Below are 23,829 nucleotides of genomic sequence, written 5' to 3' on the forward strand. Positions count from 1 at the left end.
TCATAAGACCTTTAAAATTATGAATCCCTTTGTGTTGCATCTGAAATTTAAAAATATTGTACAATAACTACACCTCAATTAAAATAAAAATTTAAGAAACCTTCCGGGGTGTTCCTGGTGGCCTTTTGGTTAGAATTCCAGGCTTTCACTGCCATGACCCAGGTTCAATCCCTGATCAGGGACCTAAGATCCTGCAAGCCATGAGCCTGGCAAACAAAAAGAAAGGAAAAAACTCTCATGATTCTTACCCACCCAAGTCATAACAACTAAGCAGTTACTGTGTGCCAGGCCCAGTGCTGGATGGACACTCTTGATGGCTTGGTGTCTTGTTTTCTCAGCAGATCACAGATCCACAACTCCATCTAGGATGCGGTGTCAGGATCTCCGTCAATGCGGTCAGAAGCTGGTCCGCAGGCGGCCGCTCAAGCCCAGGGAGGGGTCTGAGGGCCGCATGTCCCGTTGTCTGAACACCCTCGACCTGGTGGCCTTGGGTGTGGGCATCACCCTGGGAGCTGGCGTGTACATCCTGCCTGGAGAAGTGACCAGGAACAAAGCTGGACCAGCGATTGTCATCTCCTTCTTGGTGGCCGCCTTGTCTTCTGTGCTGTCCGGGCTCTGCTATGCCGAGTTTGGGGCCCGAGCCCCTGGGTCCGGTTCTGCGTATCTCTATAGCTACATCACCATGGGAGAACTGTGTGCCTTCGTCACTGGCTGGAACCTCTTACTGTCCTACGCCATCAGTGAGATGATGGGGAGGGGAAAGGCATGGGAGTTGAGATGAGGAAACAAGGAGGGGGGATTAGGGTCTTCAACTCATTCATGAGAACTTCATTATCCACTTTGCGGGGGAAGTGGGTAATGGTGGCAGGAAAAAGGCACAATTTCATTGTACCCGGGTCTATTCTTTCCTTCATTGATGGACTAGGAACCCAGAGTAAAGGAACTGTAGGGAGTGAGTGGGTGGGAGGGACGCATGACCCACAGGCTCATCCTTTCATCATATTGAAGCCTTTGCTCAGCTGTTGGCTTCATGGAAGTTTTCTTTACACATCAGCTTAAAATTTCAGTTCTTACCTTCCAGCCCTCCTGGTCCCAATTTCCTGTTATCTTTTCTTGCAAAACACTGATCTCCTCCTAACACTCTGAGCAGATGAGCTGTTTTGTGAATCAGCTGTATCTTCTCTCCCTATCCCGTGAAATGAAACCCTTTGAGATTAATTACTTTGTCTGCTCCCCTCCATGACATACATCCCATGGCACATGGTAGGGGTTCAATTAAAGTTTGTTCATGAATCTTTCTTCTTCTGCACCTGCAGCCATTGCAAGTGTCGCCAGAGCCTGGAGCTCCACCTTCGACAGCCTGATTGGGAACCACATGTCTCAAGCTTTAAGAGGAACTTTCCCACTGCACGTGCCCTCTTTCCTGGCCAAGTATCCTGACTTTCTTGCCCTGGGTGTGGTGCTGGTGATGATGGGTGAGATGGGGTCAAAGATAGGATGGGAAGAGAGGAGAGCGGGAGGGGATCTAGGGTGGGAAAGGCTTGGGGTGGCAGAATGGTGAGGGAATTAGTACTGGAAAGGATTTGTGATATGGCAGAGAGGAAAGCAAGACATAGACCGTAGTTTCCCACCCTTGGCACTACTGACATTCTCGGTAGGAACATTCTTTAGTGTGAGGGATTGTCTTGTGCCTTGTAGGTTTTTTTTTTTTTTTTTAGTCATTGTCTGATGATTGAATGTCCTTTATTTATGAGACAATTGTGAAGCCCATATCCCAAATCATGACAACTGGAATGTCTCTAGACATCCCCCAAATTCCCTTGGGAGATAAAATTTCCCCAGCTCAGAATCATTGACCTCAAATGACAACTTTCTTCCTCTGCACCAAGATCAAACTTCTTTTTTTTTTTTAATTGAGAGGACATTCATCTAGCCTCAAGTTAACCATTTCACAACTGCTCCCAGCTTTATTGAGACATAATTGACAGACAACATGGTATGAGTTTAAGGTGGACACTATGGTGATTTGATCGTTGTGCGTGTCATGTGACACTGTCCACAATAAGAAATTAACATCTTAAAGTGTATAATTCAGTGGCACTTAGTACATTCATGATGTTGTACAACCATCACCAAACAGGTGCATCACCCCTAAAGGAAACCCTGTACCCACTGATCACTCACTGTCCATCTGTCCACTCCCACCCTCCACAACCCTCAACCCCCAGCAACCGCTAGTCTGCTTTCTGTGTCTATGGATTTGGTTATCTTGAATGTCTCATATTCCATCTCTCCCACAGGAATACTGGTTCTGGGAGCCCGTGAGTCAGCACTGGTTAACAAATGGTTCACGGGCATTAACATTCTGGTTCTCGGCTTCATCATCATCTCTGGCTTCATTAAGGGAGACCTGCACAACTGGCAGCTCACGGAACAGGACTACGCACTGGCTGCAGCTGGATCCAATGACTCCTCTAGGTTAGGAGGGGACCCTTGTCCACATTAATGCATGTCACATGGTATGGAGCTGAGAATAAGGTGGGGACTAAAGAGATCTGGGGGGATGGGTCTAAGTGATGGGGGTCTTAGGGGCCAGGACTTGTGGTGTGAAGGGACGAGTCCAGTAGGGATGGATGAGCTCACCTCACCCATGTTCTTCCTCATTCCTTCTCTCATCATAGCTTGGGCCCTCCGGGGTCTGGAGGGTTTGCACCTTTTGGTTTTGATGGGATTTTCCGGGGAGCGGCAACGTGCTTCTTTGGGTTTGTTGGGTTTGATGCCATCGCCACTACAGGTAACATGGTCATTGTGCTTCCCATCAGGGGTCTGGGCACAGGCTGGGCCGTCCTCAGACACAGGGGTTGGGAGAAGGTTACCTGCTTTTGAACGTGGAGGAGGGAATTTGATTTTGTGCTTTCACCCCGGCATGTTTGCTGACCCAGCATTTCCTCCCATCTTGCAGGGGGAGAAGCCCAGGATCCCCAGCGGTCCATCCCTTTCAGCATCGTGGTCTCACTCTTGATCTGCTTTTTGGCGTATTTTGGTGTCTCAGCGGCACTCACCCTCATGGTGCCCTACTACCAGATTCATCCTGAGAGCCCCTTGCCGCAGGCTTTCCTCCATATCGGGTGGGGCCCTGCCAGATACGTCGTGGTTGTTGGCACATTCTGTGCTCTTTCATCCAGGTGAGTGTCAAAGTTTTCTCTCCATCCACCATCAGATGTTCAGGTAACCCATCCCTTGTTATTTGAGAAACAAGATGAAGAGACGTCTTACTCCACCTCAGGTAGGCTAGGGAGGAGAAACTTCGGTCTCTCCTACTTCTCCATGTTCTCACCTGTGCTTCCATCATCTCTTCCAGCCTCCTGGGTACCATGTTCTCCATGTCTCGAGTGACATACGCGATGGCAGATGACAGGCTCCTTTTCCAAGGACTCGCCCAGATCCATCCCCGCACACGCACTCCCATCATGGCCATCTTGGCTTCCGGAACTCTTGCAGGTGAGTGAACAAAACTCATTCCTTCTTTGATCAATGTCCTTAACTTGTATGTTTCCAGTGGTTTCTCATTCTCTCCCCACACCGTGTTTGTACCCTCATCCTAGGGGTCACAGCATTATTCTTAGAGTTCAGTAACCTCGTGGACCTCATGGCAATTGGGACCCTGCTTGCTTACTCCTTCGTGGTGATTTCTGTTCTCGTCCTCAGGTGAGACTCTGCTACACCTTGACTGGGGGTCTTGACCTGGTGGGGATTGATGGGGGAGGTGATCATCTTCTATATCCATGCCACTTTCTAAGTGCTGCACTAGGCTTAAGGCAGGAAAAAAGTTGATGGGGCTTCTATGCTGGGAGACTATGGGCTGATGTTTTTAGGTTGGTGCAAATGTAATTACAGTTTCCAACCGTGAATTTAAATGGAATTTAAATTTTCATGGAGAAGAATTGGGCCCTTCCTATTGACCGATGCCAGCTGCAGGCATTGCAGATTTCAGTGCATCTCATTGATTTGCTGAGCACACTTCTCAGATGTAATAGTTTCACCAGGATTCAGAAAACTGTAGTGGATCAGACCAGCAGCAGACCACCAAACAGTGACTCTGATCTTTCTTTTGATACAAGTGCTTTGGAACTTCTTCTCAGTCCAACCACTGAGCTGGTCATCACCAGTTGTCATATAAAATCCACTTTTCATCACATGTCACAATCCAATCAAGAAATGGTTCATTGTTGTTGTTGTATAGAGAAGGTGAAACTTCAAAATGACAATTTAGAAAAGCTTTTCAGTCAGCTCATGAGTCACCCGCTTATCAAGCTTTTTCACCTTTCCAATTTTCTTCAAATGCTGAATGACCATAGAAGGGTCAGTGTTGAGTTCTTCAGAAACTTCTCATGTAGCTGGAAGAGGATCAGCTTTGATGATGGCTCTCAATTCAGTTCAGTTCAGTTCAGTTCAGTCACTCAGTCGTGTGCGACTCTTACCGACCGCAGGAACCACAGCATGCCAGGCCTCCCTGTCCATCACCAACTCCCAGAGTTCACCTAAACCCATGTCCATTGAGTCGGTGATGCCATCCAACCATCTCATCCTCTGCCGTCCCCTTCTCCTCCTGCCCTCAATCTTTCCCAGCATCAGGGTCTTTTCAAATGAGTCAGCTCTTCGCATCAGGTGGCCAAAGAATTGGACTTTCAGCTTCAACATCAGTCCTTCCAATGAACACCCAGGGCTGATCTCCTTTAGGATGGACTGGTTGGAACTCCTTGCAGTCCAAGGGGCTCTCAATTGGTCGTTGTCAATTTCCAGTGGCTGGCCACTGTGCTCCTCTTCTTCAGGACTCTTATCTCCTTTGCAAAATTTCTTGAACCACCACTGCACTGTCCATTCAATAGCAGTTCCTGGGCCAAATGTATTGATGTTGCAAGTTGTCTCTGCTGCTTTATGACCTATTTTCAACTCAAATAGAAAAACCACTCAAATTTGCTTTTTGTCTAACATCATTTCTATAGTCTAAAATAAATATAAAATAAACAGCAAATTTAAAAAAACATAATATGCGTTAAAATGTTGTATAATATAGCCACATTTATTTAGAATGTATTCCAATATCAAATGGTAAATTTCAACAATGTAAAAACCACAATTACTTTTGTTCCAATCTAATAATATATCTTTAATACCTCTAATTCAGGTACCAACCAGACCAAAATTTAAGCAAGAAGGAGAAAACAGAAAATGAAATTGGCACTTTTGAACGTGAAGCAAGTCCTTTGGAATCTGTACCTGAAGCAGGAATCTCAAGGATTCTAAAGAGTCTGTGTGACCCTATTAGCACCAACCCCACCCGGAAATCTGGCCAAATTGTCTACGGATGTGCCTTACTGCTTGGTGAGCAGTGGGATTTCTCTTTGATCATATTCTGAAATCGGCAAGATAGGGTGGGAACCTGTGTCTTTGGCTGTTGAGGTGTCTTGGGCATATGATGGCCATTCCTGATATGGGCAGCCTGGGGAGGGGTGTGACCCAAGGTCCTGATGCTTTGGTCTTCTGGAGTCCAGCCTGTTCTCCTCCTCCTTGACCCTTGCAGTTCTCCTGCTGATGATCCTGACCATGATACTGGCTCAAAGTTCCAGATATGTGTTCTCTGGAGACCCCGCGTACACCACAGTGGCTGTGCTGCTGCTGCTGCTTATCATTGGGGTCACGGTCATCATCTGGAGGCAGCCCCAGAACCCCTCTCCTCTTACATTCAGGGTAGGTGACCTTATGTGCCCAAAGTGTCCACCCTGAGTGAAGGAGATCTGTGTGCTTTAGGTCTAAACATCCTTTGCTGGACCAGGGAAGAAGGGGAGTTGCTAAATCCAGTGGACCTTTCCCTGATCCACACTTAGTCCTTTACACACCCAGCCTAAGTAGACACTGCACACACAGCTGCGATTGGACTGGAGTCTTCCCACCCCAGTAGGGTCTCCCTCTCAGACATCTGGGCTGTGTTCAGGGATGAACTGACTGCCCACAGGTCCCTGCTCTGCCTGTCCTCCCACTGGTGAGCATCTTTGTGAATGTTTACTTGATGATGCAGATGACGTCTGGGATCTGGGTCCAACTTGGCATCTGGAATGTGATTGGTGAGTGGTTTTCTATGGAAAAGAGGGTTCTTTGTTAATATTTATTTATTTGGTCGCATTGGGTCTTAGTTGCAGCTTGAGGGCTCTTTGTTGTGGTCTGTGGGCTTCTCTCTCATTGTGACACACAGACTCCAGACCATGCGGGCTCTGTAGTCACAGGTAACTGCTGAGTTTTGGCATGCGGTCTCAGTGCAGGCTTAGTTGCTCCAAGGCAGGTGGGATCTTAGTTCCCAGGCCAGGAATTGAACTCAAATCTTCTGTATTGGTGGGCAGATTCTTAACCATGGAACCACCAGGGGAGTGCCCCAAAGAGCACTGTTGAGTGACTGAACCCAATCCTCTTCCTACTATCCCTCCCCCCACATTGTGTCAGATGCCATAACAGGAAACCCATTGGGCATTTGTAAGTGAGGAAAGAGCCTACTTTCCATCTCATTGTCTCATTTCCCTCCTAGGCTTTGCCATATATTTTGGATATGGAATCCAACACAGCCTGGAGCAGAACAGTAGGCAACAGCCACCAGCCTCCACTTTCCAGGCTCTTGATGAAAACATCCCGGGTACTGAGTCATCTTAACCAGAGGAAGCAAATGTTATGTGAAATCCTTCCAGGCACTGGAGGATCTGCTGGTTCAAGGGACACTGTGAGTCTCTATGGAATTTAAAGGTGATAGGCATTTAAAGCCTGAATTTATTGCCAGCAGACAAAATGACTTTTATGTTGTAAAATTCTTAAGTAAACTTTTCAAAGCATGATATACATACAGAAAAGCACATGCTTCATAAGTGTGCACCAAGATGAATTTTCACAAAGTACAACAATATTACCAGCAACCAGAGGAAGAAATAAAATATTAACCTGGCACGTGAGAAACAAGTTCTTGTGCCAGAAGTTTGCTGCTTCTGGAAGAAAACACAGGTAACTGTATATTGTGTTGAGAGTTGCACTTTAAATATTAGGACATAGCTATGTTGGACATAAAAGGAAGGAAACAGATAAACTAAACAGTAACACAAGAAAGCTAGAGGAGATATGGTAACATCAAAGTAGACTTTGAGAAAAAGAGAAATAATAACAGATGAAGTGGATCATTTCATAATGGTAAAGAGAAATGATCATCTTAATTCTTTTTTCCAACTTTATTGAGATATCATGTAAGAAGGTATAAATGATTACTTTTCTGTCAAAGACTCTTAGGCTTACACAATAGAGCTGATTAGAACAAGCTTTTAATTGAAACAAACAAAACACCTGCATTGCTAGCTGCTGCTGCTGCTGCTGCTGCTGCTGAGTCTCTTCAGTCATGTCCGACTCTCTGATCCCAGAGATGGCAGCCCACCAGGCTCCCCTGTCCCTGGGATTCTCCAGGCAAGAACACTGGAGTGGGCTGCCATTTCCTTCTCCTGCATTGCTAGAGGAAGGGCAATAAGATGGGAAGTAATGGTTGATAAATTGTTACAGTTGAGTGGAACTAAAACAAAGTTAAATTGCAGAGACAAGATTTAAAAGTTACTGCATGAGACAGGGTGCTCAGGGATGGTGCACTGGGATGACCCAGAGGGATGGGATGGGGAGGGAGGTGGGAGGAGGGTTCAGGATGGGGAACACATATACACCCATGGCTGATTCATCTCAATGTATGGCAAAAACCACTACAACATCGTAAAGTAATTAGCCTCCAATTAAAATAAATAAAATTTTTTAAAAGTTATTGATGAAAAACAGAATGATTGAAATGGAGATTATGGACACTGAAGATGCTGGTAATAATGAAGTATTGTTTGTGAGAATGAACAACTGCAGTTGAGCGGCGGGGGTATGGTGGTCAAGAAAATGTACAGCAAAATTATTAGGTGAATTAAAAAGTAGATGGAGAAGGACTAACAGAACTGGAAAAAATCACCATCTTGCAAGTTCTACTGAAATTATCAGTTTAGGAAACAATGGAGGCTGAAACTGCCAGGTGAAACTTTGATGAAAGAGGTTGATATCACCTGACTCTTGTTCTTCCCTTACTGTGGAACAACCACTGTGCTGTAATGGCAAAACAGAACGCCACCCATAGTCTTGATGAAAAGTTGTATCAGAATATAATCAATCTCCAGATCAAATACCAGATCATATCAGTCATGAGGGATAGCTTCCAATTTCAACTGAAAACACAATCAGCCAAACCCAGAATGTGGGCCATTCTCCAGGAAAGAAAAATTGTGCACTTTCTGTAATAATTAAATGATACGACCCTACAGGCAGGCCTCAGAGACATTACTGGTTTGATTTCAGACCACTACAGTAAAGAGAATTGGCATTAAGGAGAGACATGCAATTTTTTGGTTTCCCAGTGCATGCAAAACTTATGTTCACACTACACTGCAATGTATTCAGTGTGCCATATAGCATTCTGTCTTAAATAAATGTACATACCTTAGTTTAAATGAACTTTATTGCTAAAAAATTTGAATCATCATCTGATAACCAAGGGTTGCCATGAATCTTCAACTGGAAAAAAGTGCAACATCTGTGAAGCACAGTAAAATAACATATGCTTGTACATGTGTATGTATGTACATATATTTAAATGTGTATGTGTATAATTATGCATAAAATATGTACATACAATATATGTATTATAATGTGTTAAGGTTCATTGTGGATCTAAATATAGTGTATCTAATTGTCTTGTAATTTAATCTAACATCCTCTTGGTATAAGCAGTATGGGTTTCCCTGATGGCTCAGATGGTAATGTCAGGGGAGTTTGTAATTTCCTCAGTTCTGTCTCATCGTGACAAAAATTTGAAATAACCGATGGACCAGTGTTACAGCCCCGTGTAAATTTCCTTGGACAGACCAGTGTTATAGCACCATGTAATTTCTTCCAGGGGACCAGTATTACAGCTCCGTGTTACAGCTCAGTTTTATTTAGAAAGCAAAGGAAAATACATCCTCAAGGTGTGAGGGCAGACCGACCCAAAAGACGTGAAGAGAAGAGAAGCCCCTGGCTCAATTTTGGCTCCTCTTTTTACACATTTATCTCCTCTCCCTGGGCCTACCCTATGTAAATTGGGCTAGCCAGGAGTCCTGTTTGTTCCAGCTGAGGTTCTCACTCGGGTCCTCAGACCTCCCTTTGTTCTACTTTTGTGGGCTTTTCCCTTCTTTGTCTTTTAGCCAGCACCATTCTTGACTCCTTTTTCTTATTCTAACTATCTAACATCGCCCCCTCAAGAGATGGGAGGCCCAATTCTTTGGGAATAGTGGAGTCAAGGTCTCTCTGGATGCTGAACTGAGACAGCGAGGGGGCATTGGGCCTCCCCCTCTTGCTAGTCTCAAGCCTCAGAGTCCTTATAGTGGTGTCCATCCATGGGTGAGTGGTATTTTCCATGGTTGGCTCTAGTTTCATATATCCTCGTTGAACTGACACTGCATGTTGTAGCTTGTTGACCTGGGCAGAGACAAAACGGGTTAGACAACTGATAATACATGGAGCAATCATAAGCAGCATCAATATGCTGATAACAGGGATTGGCAGGGGCATTAGCCAACTCCAAATTTCCCATTGCCGGGGGATCCCCTCAAAGAGAGAACCACCCTGAGAACTCTCCAGATCTTTCTTTGAGACCCTGTAAGGTCTGAATGCTTTTCCTGAGGACTGTGAAACTTTAACTTAGCTGCAGGTATTTACCCAGAAACAACACGTCTCATTCAAGATGGCTCAAGTCCCTCCTTGTTCAGGGATCAGGCAATCTATCTCTTGTCTCTTTTGGAGTACAACCCCTGCCAAGCTGTGTTGGCTCTTTAGAGATATCCTGAGAAACCTTATCCCCAGAAACTTAATTTGGGGGGCATTCATTGGAATGGCACTCACTTGTAGTTCTGAATAGGTATCTGAGGTCTCCCAGGGGCTCACAGGTGTATTGAGTATCCTCTTCTGTTTTCTTCCACAGTTTGACTTGTGAGTAGTGAATCCAGGAGTCATGTCCTGGTACCTTGACTGCTGTGGGGGTAGAAAGTATTACAGGGTCGGGGCTCTTCCATGTGGGCTGGAGTTGAGCCTTTGGAGACCCATCTTTCCAGACTAATTAGGACTTGAGTCCCTGGAGCAGATAGTAGTGACTCTTTAGAATCTTTTGGGTCCTGGTTGACACCCCACAAGTATATATCCTGTTGGAATTGCCCAGTGGCCATGGTATAAGACCAGAGAGTCTGAGCCTCTGGATCAAAGAAGAAGTTACTGACATAAACAGAAGGTCTCCCATATAGCATTTCATAAGGATTAAGACCAATCTGTTCCTTAGGGTCAATACGGATGCAGAGGAGAGCTCTTTGTAAAGCCTCCTTCCATCCAAGGGAGGTCTCCTGGGTTTTCTTTTTTATAGTTGATTTTAAGAATTTCTTGGCTCTTTCTACTTTTCCTGAAGACTGAGGCCTCCAGGCACAAAGGAGATAATAAATAATGTCCAATGCTTTAGAGGCCCCTTGGGTGACCTTAGAAGTAAATGATGTCCCATTGTCACTTTGTAATAACCTGAGCTACCCCATGCCCGAGGCCAGGGGCAGCGGTCGGGAGGAGCTACCCCACACAAGAGTCAGGGGCAGCAGCCGAGAGGAGCAATCCCACATCCAAGGAGCTGTGGCTCCGTGGGCGCAGGGGGGCCGAGAGGGGCTACTTCACGTCTAAGGTCAGGAGGGACGGCCATGAGGAGATACACCTCAACCAAGGTAAGGAGCAGCAGCTGCGCTTTGCTGGAGCAGTCGTGAAGAGATACCCCACATCCAAGGTAAGAGAAACCCAAGTAAGATGGCAGGTGTTGCAAGAGGGCATCAGAGGGCAGACACACTGAAACCATACTCACAGAAAACTAGTCAATCTAATCACACTAGGACCACAGCCTTGTCTAACTCAATGAAACTAAGACATGCCCATGGGGCCACCCAAGATGGGAAGGTCATGGTGGAGAGGTCTGACAGAATGTGGTCCACTGGAGAAGGGAATGGCAAACCACTTCAGTATTCTTGCCTTGAGAACCCCATGAACAGTAGGAAAAGGCAAAATGATAGGATACCAAAAGAGGAACTCCCCAGGTCATTAGGTACCCAATATGCTACTGGAGATCAGTGGAGAAATAACTCCAGAAAGAATGAAGGGATGGAGCCAAAGCAAAAACAATACCCAGTTGTGGATGTGACTGGTAATAGAAGCAAGGTCCGATGCTATAAAGAGCAATATTGCATAGGAACCTGGAATGTCAGGTCCATGAATCAAGGCAAATTGGAAGTGGTCAAACAAGAGATGGCAAGAGTGAACGTCGACATGCTAGGAATCAGTGAACTAAAATGGACTGGAATGGGTGAATTTAACTCAGATGACCATTATATCTACTACTGCAGGCAGGAATCCCTTAGAAGAAATGGAGTAGCCATCATGGTCAACAAAGAGTCTGAAATGCAGTACTTGGATGCAATCTCAAAAATGACAGAATGATCTCTGTTCATCTCTAAGGCAAACCATTCAGTATCACAGTAATCCAAGTCTATGCCCCAACCAGTAATGCTGAAGAAACTGAAGCTGAACGGTTCTATGAAGACCTACAAGATCTTTTACAATTAACACCCAAAACAGATGTCCTTTTCATTATAGGGGACTGGAATGCAAAAGTAGGAAGTCAAGAAACACCTGGAGTAACAGGCAAATTTGGCCTTGGAATACAGAATTAAGCAGGGCAAAGAGAATACACTGGTCATAGCAAACACCCTCTTGCAACAACACAAGAGAAGACTCTACACATGGACATCACCAGATGGTCAACACCAAAGTCACATTGATTGTATTATTTGCAGCCAAAGATGGAGAAGCTCTATACAGTCAACAAAAACAAGACCAGGAGCTGACTGTAGCTCAGATCATGAACTCTTTATTACCAAATTAAGACTGAAATTGAAGAAAGTAGGGAAAACCGCTAGACCATTCAGGTATGACCTAAATCAAATCCCTTATGATTATACAGTGGAAGTGAGAAATAGATTTAAGGGCCTAGATCTGATAGATAGAGTGCCTGATGAACTATGGAATGAGGTTCGTGACATTGTACAGGAGACAGCGATCAAGACCATCCCCATGGAAAAGAAATGCAAAAAAGCAAAATGGCTGTCTGGGGAAGCCTTACAAATAACTGTGAAAAGAAGAGAGGCAAAAAGCAAAGGAGAAAAGGAAAGATATAAGCATCTGAATGCAGCGTTCCAAAGAATAGCAAGAAGAGATAAGAAAGCCTTCCTCAGCGATCAATGTAAAGAAATCGAGAAAAAGAACAGAATGGGAAAGACTAGAGATGTCTTCAAGAAAATTAGAGATACCAAGGGAACATTTCATGCAAAGATGGGCTCAATACAGGACAGAAATGGCATGGACCTAACAGAAGCAGAAGATATTAAGAAGAGGTGGCAAGAATACACAGAAGAACTGTACAAAAAAGATCTTCACGTCCAAGATAATCACTATGGTATGATCACTACCTAGAGCCAGACATCTTGGAATGTGAAGTCAAGTGGGCCTTAGAAAGCATCGCTACAAACAAAGCTACTGTAGGTGATGGAATTCCAGCTGAGCTGTTTCAAATCCTGAAAGATGATGCTGTGAAAGTGCTGCACTCAATATGCCAGCAAATTTGGAAAACTCAGCAGTGGCCACAGGACTGGAAAAGGTCAGTTTTCATTCCAATCCTGAAAGGCAATGCCAAAGTATGCTTAAACTACTGCACAATTGCACTCATCTCACATGCTGGTAAGGTAATGCTCAAAATTCTGCAAGCCAGGCTTCAGCAATACATAAACCGTGAACTCCCTGATGTTCAAGCTGGTTTTAGGAAAGGCAGAGGAACCAGAGATCAAATTGCCAACATCCGCTGGATCATGGAAAAAGCAAGAGAGTTCCAGAAAATCATCTATTTCTGCTTTATTGACTATGCCAAAGCCTTTGACTGTATGAATCACAATAAACTGTGGAAAATTCTGAAAGAGATAGGAATACCAGACCACCTGACCTGCCTCTTGAGAACCCTGTATGCAGGCCAGGAAGCAACAGTTAAAACTGGACATGGAATAACAGACTGGTTCCAAATAGGAAAAGGAGGACGTCAAGGCTGTATATTGTCACCCTGCTTATTTAACTTCTATGCAGAGTACATCATGAGAAATGCTGGACTGGAAGAAGCACAAGCTGGAATCAAGATTGCCAGGAGAAATCTCAATAACCTCAGATATGCAGATGACACCACCCTTATGGCAGAAAGTGAAGAGGAACTAAAAAGCCTCTTGATGAAAGTGAAAGAGGAGAGTGAAAAAGTTGGCTTAAAGGTCAACATTCAGAAAACGAAGATCATGGCATCCGGTCCCATCACTTTATGGGAAATAGATGGAGAAACAGTGGCAGACTTTATTTTTCTGGGCTCCAAGATCACTGCAGATGGTGATTGCAGCCATGAAATTAAGAGATGCTTACTGCTTAGAAGGAAAGTTATGACCAACCTAGATAGTATATTCAAAAGCAGAGACATTACTTTGCCAACAAAGGTCCATCTAGTCAAGGCTATGGTTTTTCCAGTGGTCATGTATGGATGTGAGAGTTGGACTGTGAAGAAAGCTGAGGGCCGAAGAATTGATGCTTTTGAACTGTGGTGTTGGAGAAGGCTCTTGATAGTCCCTTGGACTGCAAGGAGATCCAATAAGTCCATTCTGAAGATCAGCCCTGGGATTTCTTTGGAAGGAATGATGCTAAAGCTGAAACTCCAATCCTTTGGCCACCTCATGCGAAGGGTTGACTCATTGGAAAAGACTCTGATGCTGGGAGGGATTGGGGGCAGGAGGAGAAGAGGACGACAGAGGATGAGATGGGTGAATGGCATCACCGATTCGATGGACGTGAGTTTGATTGAACTTCCGGAGTTGGTGATGGACAGGGAGGCCTGGCGTGCTGCAATTCATGGAGTCACAAAGAGTCAGACACGACTGAGCGACTGAACTGAACTAACTGAACTGAGCAGACCTAATCGCAGAATGATTTCATGGAGCAATTTTTTTACCACCTCCTCAGCGTTCTCAGTCCAGGTGGGAAAGCCTTCATCCCATCCTGTGAATGCATCTATCATGACTAATAAGTATTTATACCCTTGAGAAACTGGCATCTGGGTGAAGTCCATCTGCCAGTCCTCTCCTGGGTAGGTTCCACGTCATTGGATGGGCTCAGCCAGCTGGGGTCTTCGAGCTCCTTGGGAGTTAATTGGCAAGTGGGACAAAAGGAGACCACTTGCCTTATAGTCATTTGGAGGCCTGTTCCTCTGAAGGACCTTTCTAGTAATCTTTGGATGACCTTTTCACCTAAATGAGTGGTAGCATGTAAGGAGTTAACCAACTTCCTTTGGAGGTTCCCAGGCAGAAAAAGGAGTCCCTCCTTGTGGAACAACCCCGTATGATCTTCTTGAAAGCCCTCACTCTTAGCTTTAAGAGTCTCACCTTCAGTATATGAAGGAGTTTCTGGAAAATTTGTCTGTGGAACGAAGATGGCAACCCCCATTAGGTCATTGTTCTGTCATGCTGCTTTCTTAGCTTCCTGGTAAGCTGCTTGATTCCCTCGTATCACTTTTGTGCTCCCTTGGTGGTGTCCTTTACAGGGGAGACTGAAACATCAGCAGGCAGATGAGCTGCCTCAAAAAGCCTAAGGATTTGATCACCATAGTTGACTGGGGACCCTCGGGTGGTCAAGTGGCCTCTTTCTTTCCAAATAACAGCATGTGCATATAGCACCAGAAACATGTACTTGGAGTCAGTGTAAATGGCTACTCTTTTTCCTTTTTCCCAGCTTAGAGCTCGAATCAGGGCTATGAAGGAAATGGCAACCCACTCCAGTATTCATGCCTGGAAAATCCCATGGAACAAGGAGCCTAGTGGGCTGCAGTCCATGGGGTTGCAAAGAGTCAAACACAACTAAGCAACTTCACTTCACTTCACCTGGTGGCAAAGGTTTAGCCACTAAGGTCTCAAAATTGGAGACTACTGCATATCCCACTCTTCTTTTTCCATCCAACACAAAGCTGCTTCCATAGGTGTACCAGATTACCTCAAGATTGGTCAGAGGATCTTATTACAATCCCTCTCACGGTTTTTCTCCAGTGGTCCAAGGTTTCTAGGCAAGAGTGAAATGGGAGAGAGCCCTCGGGAGTAGACAGGAGGGTCGTTGGGTTAAGAACTTCACAAGGGGATATAGTCAGGCATGGATTTTCCATCAGCACTATTTGATATCTGAGGATCCTTTGATCAGACATCCATAAATGGCCTCTCCCATTCAGGAGTTGTTTCACTTAGTCAGTTCAGTCGGTCAGTCGTGTTCAATTCTACGTGACCCCATGGACTGCAGCATGCCAGGCCTCCCTCTCCATCACCAACTCCTGAAGCTTACTCAAAATCTTGTCCATTGAGTTGGTGATGCCATGCAACCATCTCATCTTCTGTCCTCCCCTTCTCCTCCCGTCTTCAATCTTTCCCAGCATCAAGGTCTTTTCAAATGAGTCAGCTCTTCACATCAGGTGGCCAAAGGATTGGAGTTTCAGCTTCAGCATCAGTCCTTCCAATGAATATTCAGGACTTATTTCCTTTAGGATGGACGGGTTGGATCTCCTTTCTGTCCAAGGGACTCTCAAGAGTCTTCTCCAACATCACAGTTATAAAAGTGTCAATTCTTCACCACTCAGCTTTCTTTATAGTCCAACTCTCATGTCCATACATGACTACTGGAAAAACCATAGCCTTGACTACATTGACCTTTGTTGGCAAAGTAATGTCTCTGCTTTTCAATATGCTATCTAGGTTGGTCATAAATTTCCTTCCAAGGAGTAAGCGTCTTTTAATTTCATGGCTGCAATGGTTTATAATAGCCAGGACATGGAAACAACCTAGATGTCCATCAGCAGATGAATGGATAAGAAAGCTGTGGTACATATACACAATGGAGTATTACTCAGCCGTTAAAAAGAATTCATTTGAATCAGTTCTGATGAGATGGATGAAACTGGAGCCAATTATACAGAGTGAAGTAAGCCAGAAAGAAAAACACCAATACAGTATACTAACACATATATATGGAATTTAGAAAGATGGCAATGACGACCCTGTATGCAAGACAGCAAAAAAGACACAGAGGTGTATAACGGATTTTTGGACTCAGAGGGAGAGGGTGGGATGATTTGGGAGAATGGCATTGTAACATGTATACTATCATGTAAGAATCGAATCGCCAGTTTATGTCCAACGCAGGATACAGCATGCTTGGGGCTGGTGCACAGGGATGACCCAGAGAGATGTTATGGGGAGGGAGGTGGGAGGGGGGTTCATGTTTGGGAACGTATGTACACCCGTGGTGGATTCAAGTCAATGTATGGCAAAACCAATACAGTATTGTAAAGTAAAAAAAATAAATAAATAAATAAAAAATAAAAACGTAAAAAATAATAATAATAAAATAAAAATTAAAAAAAAATTTCATGGCTGCAGTCACCATCTGCAGTGATCTTGGAGCCCCCCAAAATAAAGTCTGCCACTGTTTCTCCATCTATTTCCCATGAAGTGATGGGACTGGATGCCATGATCTTCATTTTCTGAATGTTGAGCTTTAAGCCAACTTTTTCGCTCTCCTCTTTCGTTTTCATCAAGATGCCCTTTAGTTCTTCTTCATTTTCTGCCGTAAGAGTGGTGTCATCTGTGTATCTGAGGTTATTGATATTTCTCCCAGCAATCTTGATCCTAGCTTGTGCTTCATCCACCATGTTTCAAAATAGTTAGTTTCCCCGCAAGAGAGGGTTTCAAAGCATCTTCTATCAGGACTGCCATAGCTGTAAGATTTTGAAGGCAGGGAAAGATCTCTTCCCAATAAGGGAGTAGGACACACAGAGACCACCATGAATTGGTAAGAAAATATTTGTCCATCCCAGCAACCAAGAAGTGCTCAGGTGAATCTTTTTGTAATTGTTTTTCCTGGAGCACCCAAAATAGTACAGGTTTGGGAGGAGAAGGCTCCCGAGTAGGAAGGAGGTCAGACAGAGTAGGCAGCCCCTGTGTCAACCAAAAAATTCTCAGACCTATCTGCCACATTTCAATTTTACCATCGGCTCCATCCCCATGGTGGTTATCTGTGACAGGCAGGCTGGCTGGAGTGGACTGCTTCAATCCTGTTGAGCCATCGTGAGCAAAGACTTGACGCTTGACCTTGAGGCTCTTGGGTCCCGAGGGCAGAGTGCCACCCAATGTCACAATTGATGGGATTTGTAGCAAGCCCGTTTAGGAGACTTGTCACAGTTTGAACACTCTTTGGCCCAAAGCTCCACTGTTTACAGATTAGGCATTTGCCTTATGCCTTGTCCTTCAAGGACTCAGGCTTTGCCATAGGGCTTCTCTGGATGGCAGCTAGCATCTGGACATGATTTGTCTCTTTCCTTTTCTCCCTTTCCTGGGCCTTGGCCTCCCTCTCCTGTTCTCTGTTATAAGAGGTATTGATAGCTGTCTGGACATCTCATCTAAAGAGGCAACAAGATCCTGCTGCAGGAGCTGTTGTAACTTTATTCTGATGCCTGATGCACATTGGGACAGGAATTTGTCCTTTAAATTCACCTGTCCCTCATAAGAGTCTAAGTCCAAATTGATAAACTTTTGGAGGGCTTCCTTTAGCCTTTCCAGAAAGGCAATGAGGTTCTCATTGGGCTTCTGAGTTATTGCTGAGACCAGGCACAGTCCCACAACTATAAGGCTTCCTTTTGTTTTTATGGGTGGACTTCCTTAGGGGTGAGTCTTTCTGAAGCTTATCCTACCCAGTATTGTTGCAATCTGAGAGCCGAGCATCCCCAGGTCAGGGTGCAGATCCAGGCAGGCTGAGGCATGACAGCCTCCCAAGAATTGGGTCCCTAGGCAGGTCGAGGAATGTCGACCTCCTGGGATCCCTGGACTGGCAGATCTCTGAGCAGGTTGAGGTGTGACAAACTTCTGGGGACCAGATCCCTAGGCAGATCTTAGGGTCCTCCCTAAGAGCAGGTTAGAGTGTCTGCAGTGGTAAACATTTCATTGTCATAGACTCGCTTTATGTAATATCAGAAGTAATGACAAGAGTGGGTTATCTGGTCCTGTTAGGGGCATTAAGAGTATTTTAGGGGGTAGAGTCCTGGTTGTAGGAATTAGTAAGTGGCTTAAGAACAAATTGATAAGAAGCAATAGACCATGTGTTCCATAAAGTGGAGTGGAGATTTGATCCAGGGGTATGTTTGTAAGGAGAAGGGTGGCAAGGGTTTGGACCCAAATGGTCTGCAGCACTAACTCCCAAAGAGGTAAACATTATCCCTGGAAGCCCAGTTGCTCTTGAAGGGATGCCACCAACAGATGGACTTCGAATAGGTGTTGTGTGCCTGTCACCTGCCCTAGTGGGTTCCCTGAGAGATGCTCTGGTTGCATATGTTGTAGGAAACATGGAAGATGAAGGCCTGAACATCTAGAGGGATTGGATATTATATGGTATTTCCCTCCCAAGGGCCAGCTATTTTCTAGTTGTCCCTCCAGAAGGTTATAGAGACAACATTGTGAACCCAGATGTGGCTCAGGAAAAGAGCAAGAAACAGGAGGGAAGGGGGCAGGACACAACTTTGAAAGAATGACATAACCCAGTTCAGCTCAGTTCAGTCACTCAGTCCTGTCTGACTCTTTGCGACCCCATGGACTGCAGCATGCCAGGCCTTCCTGTCATCACCAGCTCCCAGAGTTTACTCAAACTCATGTCCATTGAGTCAGTGATGCCATCCAATCACCTCATCTTCTGTCGCCCCCTTCTCCTCCCATCCCCAATGTTTCCCAGCATCAGGGTCTTTTCAAATGAGTCAGCTCTTCCCATCACGTGGCCAAAGGGTTGGAGTTTCAGCTTCAACATCCGTCCTTCCAATGAATATTCGGACTGATTTCCTTTAGGATGGACTGGTCAGATATCCTTGCTGTCCAAAGGACTCTGAAGAGTCTTCTCCAACACCACAGTTCAAAAGCATCAATTCTTCAACACTCAGCTTTCTTTGTAGTCCAACTCTCACATCCATACATGATCACTGGAAAAACCACAGCTTAGACTAGACTGACCTTTGTTGTCAAAGTAATGTCTCTGTTTTTTTTTTTAATTTAAATTTATTTATTTTAATTGGAGGCTAATTACTTTACAATATTGTATTGGTTCTGCCACACATCAACATGAATCCACCACGGGCATACACATGTTCTCCATCCTGAACTCCACCCCACCTCCCTCCCCGTAACCATCTCTCTGGCTCATCCCAGTGCACCAGCCCCAAGGATCCTGTATTGAACCTGGACTGGCGATTAGTTTCTTATATGATATCATATATGTTTCCATGACATTCCCCCAAATCATCCCACCCTCTCCCTCTCCCACAGAGTCCAAAAGACTGTTCTATACATCTGTGTCTCTTTTGCTGTCTTGCACACAGGGTTATCGTTACCATCTTTCTAAATTCCATATATATGCATTAGTATACTGTATTGGTGTTTTTCTTTCTGGCTTACTTCACTCTGTATAATAGGCTTCAGTTTCATCCACCTCATTAGAACTGATTCAAATGTATTCTTTTTAATGGCTGAGTAATATTCCATTGTGTATATGTACCACAGCTTTCTTATCCATTCATCTGCTGATGTCTCTGTTTTTAATATGCTTTTCTTTCAAGGATCAAGCGTCTTTTTGTTTCATGGCTGCAGTCACCATCTTCAGTGATTTTGGAGCCCCCAAAAAATAGTCTGCCACTGTTGCCACTGTTTTCCCATCTATTTGTCATGAAATGATGGGACAAGATGCCATGATTTAGTTTTCTGAATGTTGAGTTTTAAACCAACTTTTTAACTATCCTCTTTCACTTTCATCAAGAGGCTCTTTAGTTCTTCACTTTCTGCCGTAAGGGGGATGTCATTTGCATATCTGAGGTTATTGATATTTCTCCGGGCAATCTTGATTCCAGCTTCAGCTTCATACAGCCCAGCGTTTCTTGTGATGTATTCTGCATAGAAGTTAAATAAGCAGGGTGACAATATAAAACCTTGACATACTCCTTTTGCAATTTGGAACCAGTCTGTTGTTCCATGTCCAGTTCTAACTGTTGCTTCCTGACCTGCATACAGGTTTCTCAAGAGGCAGGTTGGGTGGTCTGGTATTCCAATCTCTTTAAGAATTTTCCACACTTTGTTGGGATCCACACAGTCAAAGGTTTTGGCATAATCAATAAAGCAGAAATAGATGGTTTTCTGGAATTCTCCTGCTTTATTGATGATTCAATTGATGTTGGCAATTTGATCTCTGGTGCCTCTGCCTTTTCTGAATCCAGCTGGAACATCTGTAAGTTCACAGTCCACATATTTTTGAAGCCTGGCTTGGAGAATTTTGAGCATTACTTTAGTAGCTTGTGAGATGAGTGCAATTGTGAGACAATTTGAACATTCTATGGCATTGCCTTTCTTTGGGATTGGAATAAAATCTGACCTTTTCCAGTCCTGTGGCCACTGCTGAGATTTCCAAATTTGCTGGCATATTGAGAGCAGCACTTTCACAGCATCATCTTTTAGGTTTTTAAATAGCTCAACTGGAATTCCACCACCTCCACTAGCTTTGTTTGTAATGATGATTCCTAAGGCCCACTTGACTTCACATTCCAGCATGTCTGGTTCTAGGTGAGTGATCACACCATCGTGATTATCTCGGTCATGAAGATCTTTTTTGGTAGAGTTCTTCTGTGTATTCTTGCCACCTCTTCTTAATTTCTGCTGCTTTTGTTAAGTCTATAGCATTTCTGTCCTTTCTTGTGCCTATCTTTGCATGAAATGTTCCCTTGGGATCTCTAATTTTCTTGACGAAATCTCTATCTTTCCCATTCTATTGTTTTCCTCTATATCTTTGCACTGACCATTGAGGAAGGTTTTCTTATCTCTCCTTGCTATCCTTTGGAACTCTGCATTCAAATGGGTATATCTTTCCTTTTCTCCTTTGCTTTTCACTTCTCTTTTTTTCATAGCTATTTGTAAGGACTCCTCAGACAGCCATTTTTTCATTTCTTTTCTTGGGGATGGTCTTGATCCCTGTCTCCTGTACAATGTCATGAACCTCCATCCATAGTTCATCAGGCACTCTGTCTATCAGATCTAATGCCTTGAATCTACTTCTCACTGCCACTGTATAATTGTAAGGGATTGAATTTAGGTCATACCTGCATGGTCTAGTGGTTTTCCCTACTTTCTTCAATCTAAGTCTGAATTTGGCAATAAGGAGTTCATGATCTGAGCCACAGTCAGCTCCCAGTCTTACTTTTGCTGACTGTATAGAGCTTCTCCATCTTTGGCTGCAAAGAATATAATCAATATGATTTTGGTATTGACTATCTGGTGATAGCCACATGTAGAGTATTCTCTTGTATTGTTGGAAGAGGGTGTTTGCTATGACCAGCACGTTTTCTTGGCAGAACTCTATTTTAGCCTTGGCTCTGCTTTGTTCTGTACTCCAAGCCCAAATTTGCCTGTTACTCCCACTTATTAGCATATGAAATCAACCTGCTCGCAGCACCACATTCTATGGCTGCCCTCATCCTTTGTGATGGCCCACAGCCTGTGGAGTGTGTTTCTCTCTGAATCCAGACAAATCCACTTCTTACCTATCACTGTGTCCCTCACTGAATTTTTTGCAATGAGACATCAAGAGTCTGAGCTTCATTAAGTCCTGAAGCCAGGAACCATGGGTTTTGGCCAGGCTCAAGGCCCAGTCGGATATAATGAGTGACTAAGCATAGCACAGAGCCCCTGCCATGTGGGTTTGAGCCTCAATCTTAGGTAAACAGTTTCAAGCACAACTTTCAGAAATGGAAAGGTGATGACCTGCCCAATACTTTGTAAGCAGTGGCATCGATGGAGAGAGGAGTTGAAGGAAGGGAGGAAAAATCAGTGGAAAAAATGTGCTGAGGAATCCATTTCATAAATTGCCTGAAAATCTGCCAAATACCTGACCTGTGCTCACAGTTTTCATTGGCCTGATCCTTGGCACAAAAAAGATTAAGGACAGAAGAATCCCCACCCTCTTTGGTAACAGCTACTGGGCCCAGCAGAGAGTGGAGCCTTTGGGACACACTGAGGAGTAGCCCCTGCCAGAGTCCCTCAGTTGCACCCACTGCTGCTTGCCTGTTCATCGGGGGGTTGAGGAAACAAGAAACAAGTGATAGTAAAGGAATCAATATTTTGTTAGCCATATGTCCTTCCAGCCATAGGAGCAAGAACATCTTACCTTAACCGGAGGTCTTCTGGAATCTGAGACTGAGCCTCATGAGCTTTCTGCCGCGTTTATTTTTGCTGTCCTAGTTTCCAGAAAGCTTGGCTTCTTGTCATTTCCCCTGTGCTGGGTTTTCTTCCTGATCAGCTTTCACGCAGGAGCTTTTGCCAAGTTGCGCTTCTGCTGTGGTTGGCCTCCGCTCCACGGGGGCCGAGCTGAGGCTGTTTCACCCAGGTTAAGCCTGAGTCACGGCACCATATATGTCAGGGGAGTTTGTAATTTCCTCGGTTCTGTCTCGTTGTGACAAAAATTTGAAGCAACGGACAGACCAGTCTCACAGCCCTGTGTAATTTCCTCAGACAGACCAGTGTTTTAGCACCACATAATTTATTCGGCGGACCAGTGTTACAGCTCCTTGTTACAGCTCAGTTTTATTTAGAAAGCAAAGGAAAATACATCCTCGAGGCATGAGGGCAGACCGACCCAAAAGACATGAAGAGAAGCCCCTGGCTCGATTTTGGCTCCTCTTTTTATACATTTGTCTCCTCTCCTCTGAGCCTGCCTTTCGTAAACTGGGCCAGTCAGGAGGGCTGCTTGTTTTACCTGAGTTTCCTTCTAGTCCTTGGACCTTCCTTACTTCTATTTTTGTGTGCTTTTCCATCCTTTGCCTTTTAGCCAGCGCCATTCTGGACTTCTTTTTCCTATTCTAGCACCTAACAGTAAAGAATCTGCAAGCAATGCAAGAGACCTGATTGGATCCCTCCATTGGGAAGATACCCTGGAGAAAGAATTGGAAACCCATTCCAGTATTCTTGCCTGGAGAATCCCATGCATTCTCATTATCTCTTTAAGGCCCTACCACTGAAAGGTTGTTGCTGATTCATGAAAGATGCTGGGATTCTTGGCCTCTGGAGGAGAGGAATTTCATTCCAGGCCAGTGACGAGGCTTGATCACTCAGAGCTTTTGTGTGATAAAGTTTTATTAAAATATAAAAGGAATAGACAAAGCTTCTGACATAGACATCAGAAGGGAGAAGAAAGAGTACCCCCTGCTGCCGGGGGCCAGCGTGAGGAACTCCGCCCATAGCAAAGGTCATGAGGAAGGAGGCTTGGCATACACAAAGGCGTGATCAAGCCTCAGGAAACCCCCTGTTCCCGAGCATCTACCCCAAAACCAGAGTCTGTTTTATGCTCTCACCTACACCTCTGACTTTACGAGGAGCTCTCCCCCATCACCATTTCTCTCAGAGAAGGAGTTAACTTGCAGCTCCAAGGCTATAAAAATTCCTGGGCGTGACAAGAGTGTTTCAGCTTACGGACTCCTCTGAAGGTTATCTAGCCCACCTGTAGGTTTGTCCGGCCACATGTGATTGT

At 44.6% G+C, this 23,829-nt stretch overlaps 1 protein-coding gene across 1 annotated transcript; it reads left to right on the forward strand.

The window, feature by feature from the left end:
* LOC102173498 (cationic amino acid transporter 3-like) lies at positions 368 to 6,702 on the forward strand. Its single transcript, XM_018063229.1, has 12 exons — positions 368 to 740; positions 1,317 to 1,475; positions 2,301 to 2,478; positions 2,682 to 2,794; positions 2,963 to 3,185; positions 3,362 to 3,501; positions 3,606 to 3,708; positions 5,189 to 5,276; positions 5,310 to 5,385; positions 5,585 to 5,751; positions 6,017 to 6,125; positions 6,581 to 6,702. The coding sequence occupies exons 1-12, from the start codon at positions 368 to 370 to the stop codon at positions 6,700 to 6,702; spliced, it is 1,851 nt and encodes a 616-aa protein (XP_017918718.1).

Source organism: Capra hircus, chromosome 18 (assembly GCF_001704415.2).
Source record: "Capra hircus breed San Clemente chromosome 18, ASM170441v1, whole genome shotgun sequence".
NCBI classification, from domain to species: domain Eukaryota; kingdom Metazoa; phylum Chordata; class Mammalia; order Artiodactyla; family Bovidae; genus Capra; species Capra hircus.

Coding starts and splice junctions, on each gene's coding strand:
- LOC102173498 (XM_018063229.1), top strand. CDS start 368: ATGCGGTGTCAGGATCTCCGTCAATGCGGTCAGAAGCTGGTCCGCAGG. Junction 3,709..5,188: donor ATTTCTGTTCTCGTCCTCAG/GTGAGACTCTGC, acceptor CCTCTAATTCAG/GTACCAACCAGACCAAAATT. Junction 6,126..6,580: donor TGGCATCTGGAATGTGATTG/GTGAGTGGTTTT, acceptor TTTCCCTCCTAG/GCTTTGCCATATATTTTGGA.